The 22,960-nt window shown below is 36.0% G+C and overlaps 2 protein-coding genes across 2 annotated transcripts in view; both read left to right on the forward strand.

Moving 5' to 3' along the window:
* The window catches only part of LOC115432728 (zinc finger protein 420-like), a 597,943-nt gene that overhangs the window by 430,423 nt on the left and 144,560 nt on the right, over window positions 1–22,960 (forward strand). The gene's annotated exons all lie outside the window — the stretch shown is intronic.
* Window positions 1–22,960, forward strand: part of LOC115436300 (arf-GAP with GTPase, ANK repeat and PH domain-containing protein 1-like) — a 57,414-nt gene that overhangs the window by 11,302 nt on the left and 23,152 nt on the right. The window contains exons 5-7 of the mRNA XM_030159140.1: window positions 12,178–12,332; window positions 15,232–15,322; window positions 16,756–16,978. Of these exons, the coding sequence (XP_030015000.1) occupies window positions 12,178–12,332; window positions 15,232–15,322; window positions 16,756–16,978 (469 nt within the window). The remainder of the gene's footprint in view (window positions 1–12,177; window positions 12,333–15,231; window positions 15,323–16,755; window positions 16,979–22,960) is intronic.

The following is a 22,960-nucleotide window of genomic DNA, read 5'->3' on the forward strand; positions in this document are numbered from 1 at the left end:
TAAGCCAAACTTGATCTGAAGTGGGGCGAATTAGTAAAATAATAATAATATAATAATATATAAATCATGCCAACTCCAAACTTTCCTTTATGTTTTAGAGCGAAAAAGGAAAATTATGCGATGAAAATGTTTGCATCTACCAACTATCCTTTTAAACAATGTGAATAACATGAACAAACTGAAATTTCTTAAGAAACTAAGAGCAATTTTTAACGATATTCTGTCTCAGTTTATCATTTTCACATGTAAATTATCAGATCACAGTGGATCTACAAATACACAAAATATTTAATAACAGACAGAATGTTGATAAAATTACACTTCAGACATTTCAAAATGTTCATATTTGTTCAAGTTATTTGTATTTTTGTGAAATGATACTTGGTTTTAGTGTAAATACAATAAAATGACATGAGAAAAGTTTGGAGTTGTGAATATTAATAGGTTTTTCTGATAGTATTTTACTGATCCAACCCACATCTTTTACACACGTACATTATAATGTATAAATCACAGTGGATCTACAGAACAGATACACAAAACATTTAGTAAGAGGTGGAATATTGTTAAAATTGCACTTACTTCTATAAGACGTTTCAGGTTGTTCAAATTTGTTCAGGTTATTCAGATTTTTTTTGCAAAATTCTACTTTTAGTGTAAATACATGAAAATGTTTATGTTTACAAAGATAACTAGAAGCACTCAGAGAGCGCAGACCTCCGCCAAGGCTGATCAGTGCCCCCCCCCCCCGTGGGCCCCCCCACCCCCGATCACCACCAAAATTTAATCATTTCTTCCTTATCCCATTTCCAACAAACCCTGAAAATTTCATCCAAATCTGTCCATAACTTTTTGAGTTATGTTGCACACTAACGGACAGGCAAACAAACAAACAAACAAACAGACAGACAAACAAACAAACCCTGGCAAAAGGCGGAGGTAAAAATTGGGAGCTGTGAGTATTTATTGGTTATTGTGATAGTATGTTAGTGATCCGACCCACTGCAGATTAAACTGGTCTGTATGTGGAACCTGAACTAAAGTGATGAATGTGTTCAGTGTCATTTTTGCATTTCACTCGTTCATCCCAGGGGTCAGACTGGACCCTTTGGTGGGCCGGATTTGGCGTTTCTGCTCTAGACTGTAAATTGATGAGAAACTGATATTTTACCAAACAGTCAGCAAAAAACACATTGAATACTACTTTGGCAATCAAATAAATGAACTGAACCACATAATAGACAGATTAAGCTTCCAATTATATTGACCTTTTCATTTATTTTGCCTTTTTTTTGTGAAATTAAACTATTATAACCATCATATTCAATTATAAAGTGAAATGATAGTTTTTTTAACACATTTTATGAACTTTATTTAATATTTTAATGTTAAATTAATTTCATGTTGCTTGAAAACACCTATAAAAAAACCTCATTTGGACCCAAACGGTGCTGATGACGTAGTGTTTTATTTGACAGTTGACTGTTTTTACACATCCTTGGTTCTGTTTTTCAGTCCTCTCTTTGTTTTCTTCTTCTTTTTTTCTCCTCCTCTATTTCTCAGCCTGAGAGGCTTAAGTGAAATATTATAAATAATCCACCGTAGTGAAATCTTTTATCAGTTGTGTCACTTTCATTATTCAATAAGCGATTAGTAACAGTCTTCCCAATTTAGCCATTAAGTACTGAGCGTGCTCAGTGGGCCTGTCACGCACGGCGGCTCCGTGAAGTATCTGCACGTCAGAGGATCAGGGTAATTCATGAGAGGGCACCGCCCCCTGAAGGGAGGACTGCCCCCACCCCCTGGGGGAGGGGCCCCCAGGTAGGACCGCCCCTACGCACAGAGGTGACACAGACACACAACGACAGTGTTTGAGCAAAGATCTTAAGCTATAAATGTGTTAAATGTGTTAAATATGTTAAATATGGTTAAATGTGTTAAATATGGTTAAATGTGTTAAATGTGTTTAAATGTGTTAAATGTGTTAAATGTGTTAAATGTGTTTAAATGTGTTAAATGTGTTAAATGTGTTAAATATGGTTAAATATGTTAAATATGGTTAAATGTGTTAAATGTGTTAAATGTGTTTAAATGTGTTAAATGTGTTAAATATGGTTAAATGTGTTAAATATGGTTAAATATGGTTAAATGTGTTAAATGTGTTAAATATGGTTAAATATGGTTAAATGTGTTAAATGTGTTAAATGTGTTAAATATGGTTAAATGTGTTAAATGTGTTAAATATGGTTAAATGTGTTAAATGTGTTTAAATGTGTTAAATGTGTTAAATGTGGTTAAATGTGTTGACTTTGTGATCAGTGCGAGTCCATTGTCGACTGTAGTGAATGTTGTCGTGTTGTGTTTGTTGTGCGTCTGTTGTGTGTGTGTTGTGTTTGTTGTCTGTTTGTTTTGTGTCTGTGTGTGTGTTGTGTTGTGTTTTGTTTTGTGCGTCTGTGTGTGTGTTATGTTTTTTTGTGTGTCTTGTGTGTTGTGTTTGTTGTCCGTCTATGTGTGTGTTGTGTTTGTTGTGCATCTGTGTGTGTGTGTGTTGTGTCTGTGTGTATTGTGTCTATTGTGCCTCTGTTGTGTTTGTTTTGCATCTGTTATGTGTGGGTTGTGTGTTGTGTTTGTTGTGTGTGTGTGTTGTGTGTCTGTTATGTGTGTGTTGTGTGTGTCTTGTGTTTGTTGTGTGTCTTGTGTTTTCTGTGTGTGTGTTGTGTGTCTTATGTGTGTGTTGTGGGTGTTGGGTGTCTGTTATGTGTGTGTTGTGTTTGTTGTGTGTGTGTTGTGTGTCTGTTATGTGTGTGTCTTGTGTTTGTTGTGTGTCTTGTGTTTTCTGTGTGTGTGTTGTGTCTTATGTGTGTGTTGTGTGTCTGTTATGTGTGGGTTGTGTTTGTTGTGTGTCTGTTGTGTGTGTGTTTGGAGGCGTTTGATGTGTTGCTTGTGGGTCCACCTGTGTCAGGTGGGTTTGACCTCGTTGACCCCGCCCTTTGATTGGCTCACATCTGCCAGATGACCTCACACAGGTTCCTCAGGGGTCATCAAACAGCCCCGCCCACTCTGCTTTGATTTGTCGACCAGCGAATGAGTCCTCTTCTTCATCTTCTCCTTCTTCTTCTTCATCTTCTCCTTCTTCTTCTCCCTCTCCTTCTCCTTCTTCTTCTTCTTCTTCTTCTTCTCCTTCTCCTTCTCCTTCTTCTTCTTCTTCTTCTTCTTCTCCTTCTTCTCCTCTTCCTTCTATTTCTGGTGGATTCCTTTAAAGTCGGGGGTTAATCGGGGTCGTTCGGTCTGAAACAATGACCTCCGTTGTGGAGTCGAGTCCAGGTGGTCTGAGGATGAGTCTGGTTTCTATGGCAACGCACACCGAACCCTCCCTGTCCAATCAGGTCTTGGTTTCTAGTTTCCGTTAAATTTTTGTCATATTAGTTTTTTAGGTTTGAGCTCCTGTTTTACCTTCTCTTCTTCAGATCTTGTCTTAACCCTCTGCTGTCAGCCCAGACGCCCTTCAGAAACACCAGCTGTGCGGAACAGGCACAGTCCTTTTTTCCACACACTTTGATTTACACTCTTGTAATTTTTACAAAAAATTAATTTCATCAGTTTGAGCTGTAAATTCAAATACCAAATACTCAATAACTGTCATATTTTTAACCATTTAAATGCCATGTTTGTAATGTAAACAAGTCATATTTTTTGACGCGAAAACCCCTAAAAGTTTTTTTTTTTTTTTTTTTAAATATACTAGATAAAAATTTGATTACTTATTTTAATTTATTTTTGCAGCCTCACACATCCACACCTACATAAACACACCCTCTCAGACCGTTGGAGAGCAGGTAACAGTACACTGCCATCTAGTGGCCAGAAAAAACATGCAATTTCTCCCTCTTCCAAATATGGCAAATGTGACGTTACAGGGTAAAAAAAAAAAAGTTTATATGAAAATTTAGAGCCACACCTGTGAAATAAAGCCCAGATATCCGTAAAAGCATGATTTATGCATTAATGGCATATGGATCAAAAACAGTGGTTATAATGGAAGTAAATGTGCATTTTTTACTCACTTCAGAGACAGATACTAGTTTTGTAATTTTTTGTTTACAGTGTGAAAAATGTCGTTGCTGGCCAGAATTTTTAAAAATCGTGCAACAGCTTTTGAATTCTAATCTTAATGCAAACTGTTGAAAATAATATAAACTTTTGTAACATGAAGTGCAAAGTGTGCATAAATGCCTCACCCCGATTCCGGAGGGTTAACGCATCGGGTTTTTGTTGAATTTTTACTTTACACCAACTTTAAACTGAACTGAATCCTCTTAAAGATCGAATCATCATTAATGTTCATTTGTAGGAGGTTGTGAGATTGTTGCCAAGGGGCGGGGCTAAAGTACACGTTGCGATCGACCGTTGGATGTGAGGTCGGAACAGGTTAAACCGCAGCGAATCGGAAACAGAGAAAACTCGGGGTCCGTATTTCTTTTTTAGTCAGACTTGGGAACAGTCGTCCATAATATTTTCCAGGTTATTAATGTTGTAAAAGGCGTCGAATAATATGAGGAGTAATGACCTGTGTCGCAAACCAATACTGTGTGCGGTGACATTTAAGGCTTTTAATTTGTGTTTCCCGAGGCCCCCTTTAGTCGTCGCCGTGGCACCCAGCGTGCTGCCTGTCAGACGCCGCGTGGGGCCGAGTCGACGCCCCTCCGCCGCCGACCCCTCCCCCTCGCCGCCGTGTAAATGCAGTACATTGGCTTTGTTGTGTTGCTAAAGGTTGCCGGTGTCAGAGTTCACAAATTGCCTCGACGCCGCCGTGAATGTCGCCACAGTAGCCGAGAGCGGCGGCGGTAATTACCCATAATCCACCCGCCGAGTGTGTGTCCGTGTGTTTGTGCATACGTTTAGGTGTGCACACTCAAACACCAGAGGATTATGGGTGTTTTATACGGATTCAGCCGACGGTTGGAAAACATTCATGCATTTCTGTTTATTGACTTTATTCACAGGGTCGAGCCTTAAAAGTGACATTTGTAGTTCGGTCTGTGGTTAATTATCCAAATATTTGGGTAAAATCATCACTTTTTAGTTAAATCTGAAGAGTTTTGGGGTAAAATCTTCATCTATTGGCAGGATGTTCCGTGTAAATCATCAGTTTTTTGCTCATTTTTACCTTTGGCCTTTAATATCTGCTGACTTTTTAGCTCAGTTTTGCAGGTTTTTTGGTTTGTTTTTAACTTCTATTATGAAAATCTTTGTTTTTTTGCTTGGTTTTAAGCTTCTCTGTGAAATAACATTCATTTATTTGCAGGATGTTTGGTGTAAATCTTCAGTTTTCTGCTCGTGTAAATTCCATTTGGTTCATTTTTAGCCTCTATCTTTAAAATATTAATTTTTTTAGCTCATTATCAAGCTTTTCCCTATTTAATTAACAGAATATTTGTCTGAAATCATCCGTTTTTAGCTTATTTTTACCTTTGCACTTAATATCTGTTGACTTTTAAGCTCATTTTTGCAGGGGTTTTTTTTTTTTTTTTTTTTTTTTTTTTTTTTTTTTTTTTTACTTCTATGATTAATCTTTATTTTTAGCTCAGTTTTTAGCTTCTCTCAGTGTAATAAAAAAATATTTCTCTAAAATTTTCATTTTTTTGACGACTCTTTAATAGTTTTTGGGTAAAATCTTCATTTATTTGCAGGATGTTTAGGATGAATCTTAAGTTTTTAGCTAATTTGTTGCTGCTGTTCAGTTTTTCTTTGCAAAATTGATGTTTTAGTTTGATTTTGAGCTTGTCTCCGTGTAATTATCAATATTTGGATAAAATCTTCACTTTTTAGTTGGTTTTCGTACTCGGTCTCTAAAATCTTGACTATAGTCTTCATTTAATTGCAGGTGTTTTGGTGTAAATCTTCGGTTGTTGGCTCATTTGTCACTTCCCTTTAGTTTTTTTTAGCCTCTAACTTTATTTTTTTAGCTTATTATTAAGCTTCTCTCTATGTAATTGTCACTATCTGTCTGAAATTGTCAGTGTTTAGCTCATTTTTGGTTTGTTTTCACCTTCTATTGTTAAAATCTTCAAATAATATAGAAAAATATTTGGGTAAAATCTTCATTCATTTGCAGGATTTTTGTTAAAAATCTTCAGTTTTTAGTTTGTTTTTCAGATTTTTTTTTTTTTTTTTTTTTTAATCTTCATTTTTAACTGTAATTAGATTCTTTCTGCATTTTCAGCTTCTGTCTGAAAAACGAACTGAACTTTTTACCTGGAATTCTGCATCTTACTGTACATCTTTTTTTTTTTTTTTTTTTAATTTCTGTCTTAAGAATCTACATATTTTAGCTTCGTTTTGCATAATTTGCAAAGTATTTTGGCCTGAATCTTCTTTGTTTTTTGTTCCTTTTGTCTTCTGTCTGTAAAATATAGTGAATACTGGTCTTGAATCTTTTTTTTTTTTTAATCTGGAATTCAGCATCTTTTAGCGACATTGTCATATTTTTTTTAGCTTATTAACCTTTCCTTTGGTAAATCTGGCTGGATTTGTGGTTAATTCTGTAACTTGTTTGAAGCTTCTTTCTGTAAAATCTCCATGATTTTTGATGTAATTCTTCATATTTTGCTCGTTTTCCAGTTTCCATCTGTAAATATTTCACATTTAGCACCTTCGATGGTCAAAACCTGCCTACAAACACATGTTTTCGTTGCGTTTTTGTTTTTTTTCCAGGTAAAAGTTCATTAAACCATGATTTGACGCTGGTTCTGTTCCATCGTCTCGGTCTCGGTGTTTTTTGATTCGTTTTAGTCATTATGCGCTGGCTCGGCAGCGTTTAAATGGCCCTTTCTGGATTGTTGGTTTCCATAATTGTCAAGCAGCCGAACCTCTCCGCCTTCCCCCGAAAACAGAGAATCATGGGAATTTAATTATGCTGGGGTTGTTGCTCTTGACCCTCCGGGCTTTAACCTCGAAGCAGCACAGGTTTCATTCATGGTTTATCAATAGAAGGAATTAGTAGAAGCTGCTTTAATGTCACGTTTTCTGCAGGACAGACGGAAATGTTGTGTATTTAGTGGCATTAAAGAAAGAAAGAACCACCCGAGATTTCAATTAGGTTTATAAAAAATAAGTAAAATAACATAAAAACTGTTGGAAAATGGATCAGACCAGTCTGTTCTTCAGGTTTATAGATGATTTTACACAGACTCCATCACCATTAAATCTGTAGGAAAATAATTACTTGGTTTCCAAAAATAATGTCTTAGTTTCTGAAATTAATGACGTATTTTCTGAAATTACAACTTATTTTCTGGAAATAACAATTAGTTTACTCAAAATACAACTTGGTCTCTGTAAAATAACTTTGTTTCTGAAAATAATGACTTAGTTTCCTAAAATTAAGACTTGTTTTCAGAAAATATCCACTAGTTTACCCAAAATACAATTTAGTGTTTGTAAAACAACAACTTTTTTCTCAAAATAAAGTCTTAGTGTCTGAAAATAGTGACTTTGTTTTTGAAAATCCAACTTATTCTCTGAAATTAAAGGCTAAGTTTCTAAAAATAATAGCTAGTTTTCCTGAAATACAACTTGGTGTCTCTCAAACAACTCAGTTTCTCAAAACACGACTTACTTTCTGAAAACAACTTGTTCTCTGAAAATAAAGTCTTAGTTTCTGAAAATTATGACTTAGTTTCCAAAAAATAAAGACTTATTCTCCAAAAATAGAGCTTTGTTTCTGTAACAGCAACTTATTTTCTGAAAATATAACTTATTATCTGTAAATAAAGGCAAAGTTTCTGAAAATAACGACTTAGTTTCTGAAAATGATTAGTTTTCTCACAATACAACTTGGTTTTTGTAAAACAGCTCAGTTTCTCAAACAACTAAACAACTCAGTTTCTCAAAACATGCCCTAAATAACAACTTAGTTTCTGAAAATACAACTTATTCTCTAAAAACAGGGGCTAAGTTTCTGAAAATGACAACTTTGTGTCTGAAACTACGACTTAGTTTTCTCAACATACAAGTTGGTTTCTATAAAACAACTGAGTTTTGTAAAACACGTCCTACTTTCTGAAAATAATGACTTAGTTTCTAAAAATAACTAGTTTTCTCAAAATACAACTTATTTACTGAAAATAATGGCTAAGTCTCTGGGAAATAACGACTTAGTTTCTGAAATAACGACTTAGTTTCTGAAATAACGACTTAGTTTCTGAAATAACGACTTAGTTTCTGAAATAACGACTTAGTTTCTGAAATATGGACTTAGTTTCTTCGTGTGTTCTTTCTCTCTTCACTTGGTTTCTTTCGGAACTGTGAAGTGGTCGACGGCTTTAACTCTGCATTGGGAGTAAAACTGTGCTTTAACCTTGAGTCGTTAGGCAGCCCTTGTAAACAGTGGTTTTAATGAACATTAACTCGTCAGACCGAGCCCGTCGTTGGCCTGAAGCGTGGAACAGATGAAAACGACGGGCCGTTATCCTGGGAAAGGGAAACTTGAGTGGGTGAAGGTGTTTGGGTGCGTGGACGTCGGAGTGGAGGCAGGGGCTTGGGCCTCGGGGCTCTTCCTTCCATCCTCGCCTTGCGTCCTTCCTCTCCTCGGACGAGGCCATTGATTATCCCGTCGAAGCCGGAGGGAACTTCAGCTCGGCTGCTCTCAGACGATCCCAATTAGCCAAATGACTGGAGTTGAGGAAGAGTAAATGGTCGTTGGCCGGCGGTTCGGCCGTGACCGCTCTGCGACTGATTAAACCTCTCATCATTTCACTGCTTCACGTCAAACCCACGACTGCTGCAGAAACACTCACACAAAAGTACCACCAACCATCAGCACAAGTACAAGTACACAATATGGACAAAAGTTTGTGGACACGTCGGATTCAGGTGTTTCTTTTCTGACAGGGGTCTGGGATCCAAAACCATAATGACTAATGCTAGAATATAGTTTATGTTATGGGATAAATATCACTGCATTGGTCAGTTTGGTTTAAATTGTTATCTTTGCTCCCAAAAAAACACCTCAGAGATGGTTTGGACTTTATTTCTCTCAACATTTTTTTATCCATGACTATGATTTTAAATGTTCTTCCTCTAAATTTGTAAAATATTTTTCCTGCTCTGACTGTAAAGAATAATTTTCTACTACAACTAACCATCTACTTTCATCACATCTCCCATTAAACTTTCAGGAAATATTGATGTTTATAAACTATATGGGCATAAATATTGGGACACATCATGTCTACAGCTGTAAAATGTCCTGTTCATGATAATTAGAGACAAAAACATCAATATTTCTTTAAGGTTTAATGAGAGATGTGAAGAAAGTAGATGTTTAGTTGTGGTAGAAACTTATTATTTACAGTCAAAACACGAAAAATATTCTTGAAATTTAGAGGTAGAGCCTTTAAAATCATAGATATGGACAAAAAAAAATGCTGAGAGAAATTAATTCCTGAAATTTCTGAAAATATTCACTTAAGTTTTCAGAATACGACTTAGTTTCTGAAAATAACTATTATGGAACAATATCACATGGAAAAATTCTCCTTAAATATGTCTAAAGTACCTTTGTAAACCCAATGTTACCAATCTATAAGATAAATCAATAATTGCACATATATTTTGATGCCTAATGCAATAAAGAACCAAAAACTTCAAATTATATGAACAAATTAAATCAGTTTTTATTAAAATACTTATACAATCAGGTACAAATATGTAGAGGAAGCTATGATTTTCAAAAATACACACTCAGATTGATCCAATAAACCATTTTGACCAAACATTTACTTTCCTTCCGGTCAAACAAACCCACGGCCTTTTGCTGGCGTTTCCGTTCCTCATTCAGCGTCTCTGGGTTTGTCGAGGCTCTGAGCGGCAGAACCTGTGGAATCCTGGGAGGCGTTGTCCGTCGCTGCTGGAGGCCGTCCAGTGATTGAAGTGATTATCCTCGCTCTCAGCTCCTCGCTCAAGCTAATTGTAAACAGGAGCTGGTTTTGTCTGATGTCGTCCGGTGATGACACCGGCTCGTAGCCAATGCCCCCGCTTCACCTCCACTTCCCATTGCTCGGCCGACGCTAACCGCTTCCAAATGTTCACAACATCCAGACATTTTAACAGACTTCAGCCACGGTTCAATATCTGCATACTGAAATCCTGCAGTTCAGCTTCATACTTATTTTATTCACTATATTTGTCTTTAGTTCTTCTCTATATGAAAAGAGTTTGACAGAAAAAGTGAAGTTTGGAAGATCTGCAGGTAAAGTTAACCCAGAAAGACCCAGTACCACTTTTGTGAATGAGTTTTTCTCTATTTTTAACTTTTCTGAAGTGATTTATCACCATTTATTGTAATATTATGCGTAGTATTTTGCTTCTTAAGTGAAAATCAGGTATTTTTCCATGTTAAGTTCACTGATCATGTAGATGTCCATAAAAGCTCAAATTAAAGTTGAGGGTTATTATATTGAAAACAGAGAAAAATGGAAGAAAAGGTCTGTTTTTTTTTAGTCCAATCTCTCATTAACTGAACATAAACCCAGTGTGTCCATCCACTGTCACTGATCCAACTCCATGGGTTTTACTGGTGAATCAATGTTGTAGAAGATGACGGTGTTTCCACAGTAACTACGGAGCCTCTGAACGTCCAAAAGGGTCAAATCTGATGACCATGAAAAGATGAAGAACTGGATTTTACACCAATTATTCACATGTATTGATAGGATTAGTGGGTCAACATGTATTAAACTTTTTACATCAGTAGGTTTTGGTCACCAGTGGGTGTTTGGGTCTTTATGGGTTAAACCAAAAAACGAAAGATGTGAGAAGAATGCAAAATGAAACATTTAAAGACAAATCTCTGACACTAATGGATGATTAAAAGAGCTTGTTTGTTTTGACTTCTGCTTGGTTTTCTATGACACCTTATCCGAATCTCACATGTACTCCTACTGTCAGTTTTTTGCGAGTGCCGGCTCTTTAATGGCCCCATTTCACCTGGTTCAGCCTCATCCATTCGTCCACACTGCTCCTAATTGACTGCTGATTGTCCCATTAACCTCTGGGGGGGGGGTCTCTGTAATAGATCCATATGTCCCCCCTCCAGCAGCCCCTGATTGTAATGACTGACCTCTCCCACTGACACAGAGGAGAGGGCAGGACAGGCCCCCAGGGGCCACGTAAGACCCTCTAATCTTGGTGACATCCTGGCTTCAGGGGGGCGGGGTCACCCAGGTCTCTGGCGGTCGGTCCAGGAGAACAGGTGTTTGTTTGGACCAAATATCAGGCTGATTTCTACCACCTCAGAGGTTTTTGTTTTGTTTTGTTTTGTTTTTTTCATATTTCATTTAACAGCTATGTACACAGTTCATATGATAAAAGTGGTTCATCCTAAACTGTGGACTTTGAAAATCATGACACTTCATGTTTGTTGTTTATCTGTTTTTTTAACCAAAATTAAAACTAGCAGTGGGAAAAAAGCTTTGTTAAATAAAAATGACAAGTTTTCAAAATTTACGATAAACAACGAAACAAACTAAACTGAAACAGAATGTCAGCTTTGCTTAAGAGAAATTTAGTAAATAATTCTAAATCTCAGCTTGTATAAATGTAGGCTTTAATTAAAAAAATACTCACGTTAACATTGACTGTGACACATGGGACATACTAGACAGTCATTAATTATAAAATACGCTTTTGTCCAGCAAATACGGGCTGTGATATATATGTGTATATATATATATATATATGTGTGTGTGTATATATATATATATATATATATATATATATATATATATGTATTTTTTTTTTTTTTTTTTATATATATATATTCACAACACACTATTATGTACATGACATAGTATAATTATCATTTGAATTGCAGTAATTTTACAGTAAATGGAAGTGGATCTAGAGCAGAACCTTGTGGGACACCAGTTTGTTTGTTTTTTTAACTGCAGCACTTTTTCCATGATAAAACAGTACTTCCTAATGAATATGCACACAGTTTGATAGAATATTTTGAATTTTTCCGACTGTAACTCTTATCCAAAGCTGGATGTTAAAGTCTGAAAGTGGAATCTGGAGCTCAGACCAAATGGCTAAGGTGGAGTTTTACAACTTTGATTTGTGAGAATGTCCTCAGATGTCGTTCACCGACTGAACTTTTGTGTTTGTGTCCAACAGAACAAGAGGAGAACTTTGAGTTTACCATCGTGTCGCTGACGGGGCAGACGTGGCATTTTGAAGCCACTTCGTACGAGGAACGCGACGCCTGGGTTCAGGTCATCGAGAGTCAGATCCTGGCCAGTCTTCAGTCCTGCGAAAGCAGCAAGAACAAGGTAAAAGCTGAAGAAATCCATTTTGACTGTTAGTGCATATGGAGCAAGTTATTGGAACAAAGTTTATGATTGTAATTCTAATTTGCTCAAATAAATCATCAGAACTCAATGAGAATAATGTCCAGTACTACCCTCTAGAGTCATTCAGGACAAAAACATCCACTTCCAAAAAAATGGATACAAAAACTTTACAGATTGATATTTTTTTCTGCTTTTTTTGATCAAATTTTTTGATCAACTTCAGCTCTGATAAAAAAAAAAGTCAAATATTGAATAGTTATCAGGATTAAATGCCAGTTTGGTTACGTGATACTAATATTTTTTTTTATGAAAAAACACAAAGAATGACTTATTTTCCATATAATGAATGTTTTGTTGACTGGATTAGTCTTGGATTTGTCAAAGATTTTCCAAAATGCAGAGTTTAATGCATTTTTAGTTTTTGTGTATCGTTCATGTGCACGAACTTGGCCTATAATTAATCTCTGGGAAAGTATTATTTGACCCTCCTCAACTCTTAAAATTCTTACATTTTGACCTAATTTAGTCTGAATGTTCCGTCATATTTCCTAAAACAGTTTCATGTCTGAATTAACCTCATCTTTACTTTGGATCGTCTCATATCGTTTCTGTCTCATACACTCAGTCACACGTACTCAATATTAGATAGTTTTTATCAGAACGGAAGTTGTTTAAGAGATTTATACAGAAAAAAGCAGAAAAAGTCTTAATCTGTAAAGTTTTTATTGCAGTTTTTTTGGAAGATAAAAACAGGAAGTTTGGTTCTACTGTCACTACGTACGAACTCTGAAATAAATCGAATAATGGACTGAAGTGTCTAAACTAGGGTGGGTTGGTTAGTTAGTTAGTTAGTCAGTTAGTTTGTTAGTTAGTCAGTTAGTTAGTTTAAGTTTAGTATAGTCTTATTTCAAGCACATAAAATCATTAGATAACAAAGAACAATACACAGACAAACAAAATTTTCAGCACTCGAAAAGGAGTGGGAAGGAATATAACTTATAGACTCCACCCCCTTTTTACAAACTAATTAAATTGATTCCGCTTCCTTTGCTTTTTGAACACATTTTTGTTTTTTACATTTTTACAACACAAAACATCCATTCGAACCATTCACATACAGTTTTTAGTCACCTCACACAATCAGATTTGCATAATCAAGCTTTTTTGATATAAGATAGAATATTTATATGGACTTTAATTATTTACTACAAATACAATTATTGATAAAAGTGAAAATATCTCCTAATCATGATAGTCTGTGTTACTTAATTACAAATTTGTAGTACACAATAATACCTTATTTCATCATATTTCTGAAGTGCATGTAAACGCATCAGATCTGATTATTACAGTTACCTGATACCTAACAGTTACTGGATTTCCCTGGTCAGTGGTGGACTTAAATCCAGATCTCTGCTGGTTTGGACTCTTTCATCTCGTCCGACTCGCCGTCAGGTTTAGGTTGGGTTTGTTTTCCTGTTATTAAACTCATAAACACATTGAACAGATGTGAGTCTGAGCGACGTTGCCGCCGTTTCAGGCTGAACTCACTGATGTCACAGAAGGAAGGAATAACACGGCAAACAAATGGAATAGTGGAGGGGGGTGGGGTGGGGGGGTTAGGTGCAATAAAAGACTGAGGAGCCTGAGGCGTAAACACAACAGGACTGGACGGAGAGCGACGGCCCGGCTGAATGTGCAGCTGGAAAATGGCAACTCCACGCCTGTAATTACTATTTGTAATTATGTGAAAGTGTGAAAGTGTATGTGAGGAACCGAAAAGATCCGAGTGTACGAGAGGGAAACGAGAAGATCCAAAGTAGAGATGAGGTTCATTCACACACGGAAGTGTTTCAGAAAATATGATGGAATATGAAGAACAAATTAAGTAAAATAAAAAATAGGGTAATATTCAGAGAACTTGATGAAAATGAAATATTACATTTCCAGAGATTAGAAAAAAAAACTTTTCTAATGGAAAATTCTGAGAATAAATCTTTAATGTTCTGACACTACATGGTTAAAAACTTTGATTTTCTATTAAATTTATGTAAAAACACTGACGTGCATTTAAAAAACTAAGACTGTTGAGTCATAAATATATGTGAGAAAAAACCTCCACGACAAAGCCTTAAATTTATGTGAATAAAACTGGAATTTATAAGAAAAAAATGTCACATTTCAGTTTTCCATGATTTAATTGTTTTTTTTTTACACTTTTAGTTACAAATAAATCCAATCAACCTGTATACATGAATGAAGACATCAGTGTGTTAATCTGATTTATTATAATCCGATTACTGCTGTTATCTGATAAAACAGATCAGATTATTCTGTTTACATGATCACTAATAATCTGATAATTCCACGAATCAGAGTATTAGTGTGGATATAAACACATGTACGTGTCATCAGCGTACATCTGTAGACCTACATCTGAAATTTCAATAATGCAAATATATAAGTGATGGGGGCCTAAGACAGTGCCCTGAGGGATCCCATTTTCAAGTTAATGAAACATAGACGTATGATCTGATAACTCCACAAACCAGATAATGATCAGAGTTTTAGTTGGGATGTAAACGGACTCGATGATTTCAACAAATGTCCAGAAAATATATCTATAATCCACTGTTTTGTTACATTCTCTTATGTCATATTTAAGCATTGAGGTTTGTGTTTTGTCGTAGCAAATATCAGCCCATACTGAATCTGCAGATACTTAGAATTCAGATTTAACGATTATGGATCTGACATAAAGTATCTTCTAGCAACACGTCTAAAACTCTTCGTGAACACCAGGCCCAAAGCTTCTATTGTCATTCACTGTCAATCAACTGTATGTTAATGTTATTTGTTATGTATTTTCGCGTTTCAGTCGCGTCTGACAAGCCAGACGGAGGCCTTGGCGCTCCAGTCCATCCGAAGTATTCGAGGAAATGGCCGATGCGCCGACTGCGAAGCTCAGAGTAAGTATCAACCGAACACCGAAACCTAGATTGACTTCAAAACCAGGTTTACAAGGAAAAGATCCACGCTTCACATTAAGCAGAGCCTCATGACCTTTTAGAAAATCCTAGTTCATAGCTGTCGATAATCAGTAAAATCACAACGATGAAACGCAGCTGAATCAGATGTTTGATTATCCCAATTAAAATGACACATTTCTATAGCTTCCAGGAATAAAAACCAGGGGAAACAAATAACTTTGTTCTCTATTTCTTAACAAAACATCTTATTGGTTACTAGCTAGCTAAAATAGCGATTATATTAGATTAGATTAGATTAGACTAGATTAGATTAGATTAGATTAGATTAGATTAGATTAGATTAGATTAGATTAGATTAGATTAGTAGAACTTTACTGATCCCTTGGGCAGAGCCATAGGCACAGGTCTAAGAAGCATTAGAAGATTAAAAAGATAATAATTATAATCATTATTGTTATTATAGAATTCCGTCATAGTCAATAATTTTCACGTTTGTTGTTTAAAGTTGATCCCCTAAGTAAGTAAACTGATAATAATAATAATTATAACAACGAGCTAATTCGGTCATAGCCAATAATTTTCCAATTAGTCAGTAATATTAGCCAATTCCATTCGTGTATGTTGATGATTTTGCTCAATTCATCTCCAAAACATGTCAGTTTTTATCGTTAAACCTCTTAAAACTGTACCACACTGTTTAATATTAAAGTTAATATTGTAATATTTAAGTACTACAGAGTTAAATTTAACTTGCACAAATAAAATCCTTCATTCGGAGCTGGTTCATTAAACCTTTAGTTGGTCCTTGTTGGTGTAAACCATTGTTAAGTTGTTATTTTTAGTTATTTTTAACCTAATTCTTGACTTGTAATGACGTAAACATTGATGACTCTTTGGCTACGTTCAGACTGCAGGCAAATATGGCCCTAATCCGATTTTTTTTTGCCCATATGTGACCTGTTTCCGATCTGTTACAGTTTTTTTTTTTTTTTTTTCAAATCCGACCCAGGCCACTTTCATATGTGGTCCTAAATCCGATATGTATTTAATATTTTGCAATGCGACTTCAGTTTGAACAGCCAGGTTGCATTTATCCGACCTTTTCGTCATTGAAATGCGACAAACGTTACAGTTCTGCGTCCCAGGAGTGTTACTTCGTAAACACAGTGCGTGCCTGTGTGGTCACGTATTACATCAGAACACTTTTGCGCATGTGGGTCGCTTCAGGGTCGCATTCAGTTCATACTTAAAACTGTTAGAAGTCGCATTTAATGTGTAATATGAATGAGCACACAAAAACATCAGATTTCATCCAAAAATCCGAATTGTGCATTCAGACCTGCTGTCTGAACGTAGCCTTAGATACATCACATGTGTCATGTAGTTGAAGTATCATCTTAAATGGTCCTCAGACCCGGACTGGGCCAGCCTGAACCTGGGGGCCCTGATCTGCATCGAGTGCTCGGGGATCCACCGGAACCTGGGCACCCACCTGTCCCGGGTCCGGTCCCTGGACCTGGACGAGTGGCCCCTGGAGCTCATTAAGGTCATGTCGTCCATCGGCAACGAGTTGGCCAACAGCGTCTGGGAGGCCAACGCCCAGGGCCGCCTCAAACCCGGACCTGACGCCAGCAGGTAGGACCAGAACCCCACAGACCCACAACATGACCCCACATGGGTCCGATCACATCCAAAGCAGGTTTTTATGTGATTTTACCCAGGGTTTGGGATGTGAAAGGTACAGAAATACACATTAACACTGGAAGCTCAACACATGGCAGTTTTGACGTCAACGTCTGAAAACATTCTGGAGGTTTTTATTGTGTCGACGAAGCGAAACACGAACTTCGTTTACGGTCTTTTTCAACTTGTGTTTTGGGTTTTTTTGCGTCTTTTTATGGAGTTTTCATCTTTTCGCCTTGTTGCATCTTTTTACGTAGTTTTTTTCTTATGTCTTGTACATGTTTTTCCTCTTGTCGCGTCTTTTACCTTTTTCTTGTCTTGTGGCGTCTTTTACATAATTTTTGCTGCATGTTTTACAAACTGTTCATTCTGTAAAGTATTTTTGCAGTTTTTGTCTTGTGTTTTTTTGTATTTTTTTTTGTCTTGTTTTTCATCTTGTTGCATCTTTGATGTTTTATTGTGTCTTATTATGTAGTTTTCATCTTGCTGCATCTTTTTGCCTTGCTTTTTTTCTTTTTCCATCTTTTGTCTTGTTGCATGTTTTACATCATTTTCATCTTGTTGAGGTTTTTTTTCTTAGTTTTCATCGTTGCTGCATCTCTTGTCTTGTTTTATGTTTCATGTATTTTTCATCTTGTTGCATATTTTTACAGTTTTCATCTTAAGTCTTTTTTTCATGTCATTGTGTCTTTTACATCTTTTTCATCCTGTTATGTCTTTTTATGTAGTTTTCATCCTGTTGCATCTTTTTTTGTTTTTTCCGTCTTGTTGCGTCTTTTATGTCTTGTTTTTTTTGCATCTTTTTGTCTTGTTGCATCTTTTTTCGTCGTTTTTGTCTTGTTGCGTCTTTTCTGTCTTTTTTTTTAATTGCATCTTTGTGTCTCGTTGCATCTTTGACGTAGTTTTTGTGGAATTTTTTTTTTTTTTTTTTTTAGTTTTTTTTTTTAGCTATTTTTTGTGTGGTTAAGCAGTTTTCATCCACATTCATCTGGTACTGCCGATTAAAGGTCGATGTCCGGTACGTCCAGATGGAGTCGTATGGTGTTGTTCAACCCGTGGTCACATGCACATCTCTGGACGCTCCGTCGGTGGTCAATAGGGGGCGCTGTTTGAGCATCGAGGCTTCGTGGCGGATGTGCCGATATTGACAGAAAGTCCATTCGCTCCCGTCTCTGCCTCCGACCACCGGGGATAGAAACAAATCGGTGAACTTTAGCGCGACGCCGGCGTTGATGAGTGTTGCAGCGGCATGTTGTGTGTCGCTGTGTGTGTCTGTGTGTGTGTAATTATCGGCCGCTGTAGCTCTGGGAAGCCAGCAGCCATCATAACAAATTAGAGCTGACTGCCATCCGCATAAAGATCGACTTCCCCGTCCTCCCCCTGCACTCACCCCCCCAACGCTCATTAGTCAACAGAAGCACCTTATAATTACTCCCCACATGACCCCCCACACACACACACACACACACACACTCACATCAGCACTCAGTGTGTACAGATACATGTATCTGAATAAATACACTGTCAAATACTCGTACATCTGCACAGCGGCAGCACGGCGCTCTCCAAATACTGCAGACGGGAGATGGATGAGCTCCATCGATGCAGAGGCAGAAGTAGCACGACTGCGATGTTGAAGCGTCAACATTTACATCTTTTATCTTCTGCTTCGTTTACGTCTTTATCTTTTATGTTGTTTGCGCATTTATGTCATTTTCATCGCTTTTATTTTCATGTTTTTTTGTCTTGTCATTTACGACATTTTCATCTTTTAAGTCATTTTCGTCTCGTCACAACTTTCATGTCATTTTTGTATCGTTGTGGCAGTTTTTTCTTGTCGCACCTTTTTTTATTTGTTGCATCTTTTTCATATTCTTTACATTCTTTTTGTCTTTTACAACATTGTCATTGTATCATATCCTTTTTTTATTTTGTTGCGTCTTTCGCGTGTTTTTTTACTTTTTCCAACTTCACGTCATGTTGCATCACGTTATTTTCGTATTATCGCAATTGCATAATTTACATCATTCTAATTTGGTTGTGACTTTCATGTCATTTTCGTATTATCACATCTTTTTTCATTTGTTGCATCTTTTGTTTAAAATGAACAAAAATCTTATTACTTGAGAATAAATCCCAGTCTTTTTTTCCTTTATGAGTTGGACTAAAACACATTTCCATTTCCAAATAATTATATCTTGGGAATCTACAGTTTTGCGATCATGAGAACCTTGCCATTGTTTTTTTTTTTAAACTTCGGCTGTGGATAAACATCCTCCTTCCTAAACACCAGCCTAAGTCGTCTACCGATCTACTGATCGCCATTGAAAAATCCACCTTAATGTTGTATTTAGGCTTTTACAATGTAATGTAAAAGTCAGTTTAGGCAAAGAAACAACATGATAAGAGCTAAATTAACCCATAAAAACCCAAACACCCACCTGTGACCTAAACCAACCACTGATCTAAACGGTTTAATCCCTGTTGATCCACTAACTGACCAAAACCTACTGATGTAAAAAGTTTAATACATGTTGACCCACTAATCCTATCAATACATGTCAATAATTGGTGTAAAATCCAGTTCTTCATCTTTTCATGGTCATCAGATATGACCCATTTGCATGTTCAGAGGCTCTGTAGTTACCGTGGAAACACCGTCATCTTCTACAACACTGATTCACCAGTAAAACCCAAAGAGTTGGATCAATGACAGTGGATGGACACACTGGGTTTATGTTCAGTTAATGAGAGATTTGGCTGAAAAAGTCACTTTTCTTCAGTTTTCTCTGTTTCTGATAAAATAACCCTCAACTTTAATCTGAGCTTTTATGAACATCTACATGATCTGTGAATTAAATCTTGAAAAATACAAGATTTACACTGAAAAAACATAAAATGCAGAAGATAATATGTCAATAAATGGTGATAAATCCCTTAAGAAAGGTCAAATATAGAGAAAAATTCATTTGGGAACTGACAAAAGTAACACTGGGTCCTTATGTGTTAAGCAGCTAAATGTTACAAAACTAACCTTTAGTGCAATAATAATGCAAATGCAAAAAAATAAATTTCTTTCTCTCTTTTGGAACATCCTATCGTCTCATTTTGTGGATATGTGCAGATATTTCCACGTCTTTTCCGGTCGGCAGCAGTTTTACCTGTTTTTTTAATAACTGTCGCCAACAAAGCGGCAGTAACACACTCCGGCTGCAGACTCACAACGCCGTAAAACCGTAAAAAAAAAAGAAGAAGAAGAAGCCTGTACGAATACAGAAGCACTTTGAGTATCGACGTGCCATTAGCCTCCTCCGTCACAGCGCTAATGCTTTTATTGTTGCTCGTGTTCCTATTTATTTATGAATCTGAAGCATGTTTCCCCCTGAAGAGATTAGAGAAGGAGGTCAATATTATCTCAATTAACCCGCGACGCTCCACTGCAGCTCCATCCACCCCCCCCCCCACCCCCCCACCCCACTCCTGTCAATAGTATTTATCAGCCCATTCCTTAAGTGGCTCGCTGTTTGTCGTTTCTCCTCCATAAATTCCTCTTCTCTTTTCCCCTCGTCCTCTCAGACTCTTTCTTCGTTACATCATTTTTCTTCTCGGCCTCGGCTTCGGTTCCTTTTCTTTGTTCGTCTTACATTCCAACATAAAAAAACATCCCATTTGTAAAGAAGCAAATGTAAATTCAGACCAAATAATGAGGATTGAAGCATTTATGTGTAAAATGTTTCCATTTCCAGACAAACCAGACTGAAAATATCAGGAAATGTTGAATTATTTTATCCTTTGCTCTATTTCAACAGCCTTACCAATGACAAAAATAGTTCAGATGATTAAAAAATAAGAATAATTATGCAGTTTTTGAACAAAAAAAATGTAAACATTCACTGATATTGAACTTTTAAGCTAACAAAACAGAAAAATGTGATTATTTGAGTTTATAAAATTATGTATTTGCAAGAAAAAACTAAGATCAATATTTTTTTCTCTAGTTTTTTGCTTGTTTTTTTTTGGGGGGGGGGGGGTTGAAAATTGTTAGAACTGATACATCACCAAAAGCATTTTCTTTGTCGTATATTTACAAGCAAAACATTTTCAATATTTGAAGATTATTTACTTTTCTAAGTGATTGATTGATGATTTTATTTCTGTGAATTCTATAACCAGACTACTTAAGATGAAGAATTTGCATATTTAGGGGGAAATTGTGCTTATAAAGTTATAAATAACAAGAAAAAAACCCAACGCTGCTCACAGTTTTATCTTTCTTTCATGAAAAATTTACTTCATTAATGTGATTTTGTCTGTATTTTGTCATAATGTCCAAGAAAACACTCAATATTCCCTGCTATTTTTTGTTATAAATTTGCAAGATAGACAAAATTTGCTTATTTAGGAAGAAAAAATGTGGATAGTTTAAATTTATAAAGTTGTACATTTGTGGAAAACAATTCATATTCTTGCACATTTTTTTCATCAACGTCAGAAATTAATTGAGTTGTTAAATCAGCCAAATCAACAAATCAGATCAAATAAAATACTATCGGATAAACTAGGAACTAACAGATATTTTAAATCCCATTGAAGCGTAAGTTTTATTTCGTTGTAAGTTTGTAAAACACAGATTACAGATATGACTTTACATCTAAGATAACAAAATTTTTTGACATTTAATCATGTAGGTGTGAGAAACAGTCACACATTTATGAAAAAAAAAAAACTATACATTTTTATTCACGTATTTTTAAATATATATACCATCACTACGTACTTCCCTTCCTGTTCTATTCTGGGGGGGGCGGGTCCTGTAAATTTGAGGAATTAACCCCTCGTAACTGTCAGGATTTTATTATTTCATCACATAATCATTTGTTCCACAAAATTGAACCACCTTTTCCATTGAATATATTTGTAGTAGTTTTTGTTGATTTTAAGCTCGTTTGCAAATTGATGACGAATGAAAAGCATTTTATTGTAATTTCCATCTTGCAGTACCGTCATAGTCCACTAGGTGGCTATAGACATTGCTGTTTTGGTTCAGAAAACTACACCAGTTACTACCTGAAAATGCAGAAGCTGATGGAACCGTGCACTGATTCATGGTTTATAAAGCTGAAATATCCAGACTTTACATGAAGCTACAGATGATTTGTCTTTACTTCCTTGTTTTCCTGTTTCCTTCCCTTCACCGCCACATCCATCAGTTTCACACCGATACACTCCGGCCCAGAGGAAGGCGTGGAGGTTTTATGACAGCTTTATGGACTGCCACTGACGGTCTATGAAATTATATGTAGAAGCTGTGTCATTGAGGTTACGTTCAGCGCTCACCGCTCGCATCAAATTACAAATCAACCTGCGAGACGTCAACAAATAACAACACATGCACCAGTGTAATGCACTTAAATATGTGTAACGGCTGATAAACGGTGACGAACAGCAATCACTGACATCGTTAGAGGTTGTAAATATTATTGGATCACAATAAAAGAGATAAAGGTGAAACATTATGGAAACATGTATGATGATTATTTAATGCTTTACACCGTAGTTGGATTTTTTCTGACCCTGGCAAGACAAACAGCTAGGAAAATTGAAGTTGTTTTTTTTTTTTTTTTTTTTTTTTTTTTTTTTTACAGCAAGTAGCAGTGTTATTACAGTGACTGAAAGTGTAAAACAGAAACTAGCTTTGAAACTAAACTAAATATGAATAACAGTGTAATTCAATAATGACTAAAGCCTCAAAGAATTACAGATAAACTTACGTAGTTTTTTTTTAAATCACTTAAAAATATCACCATGGCTTTACACCATATACAAGTCATTATTATAAATAATAGTTTCAGAAACCATATTCAATGTCAGGAATACTTTAACATTCTATCAATTCATTATCAAACTCTGAAAGTAAATGAAATAATACTAGTC

Source organism: Sphaeramia orbicularis, chromosome 2 (genome assembly GCF_902148855.1).
Source record: "Sphaeramia orbicularis chromosome 2, fSphaOr1.1, whole genome shotgun sequence".
Taxonomy (NCBI): Eukaryota; Metazoa; Chordata; class Actinopteri; order Kurtiformes; family Apogonidae; genus Sphaeramia; species Sphaeramia orbicularis.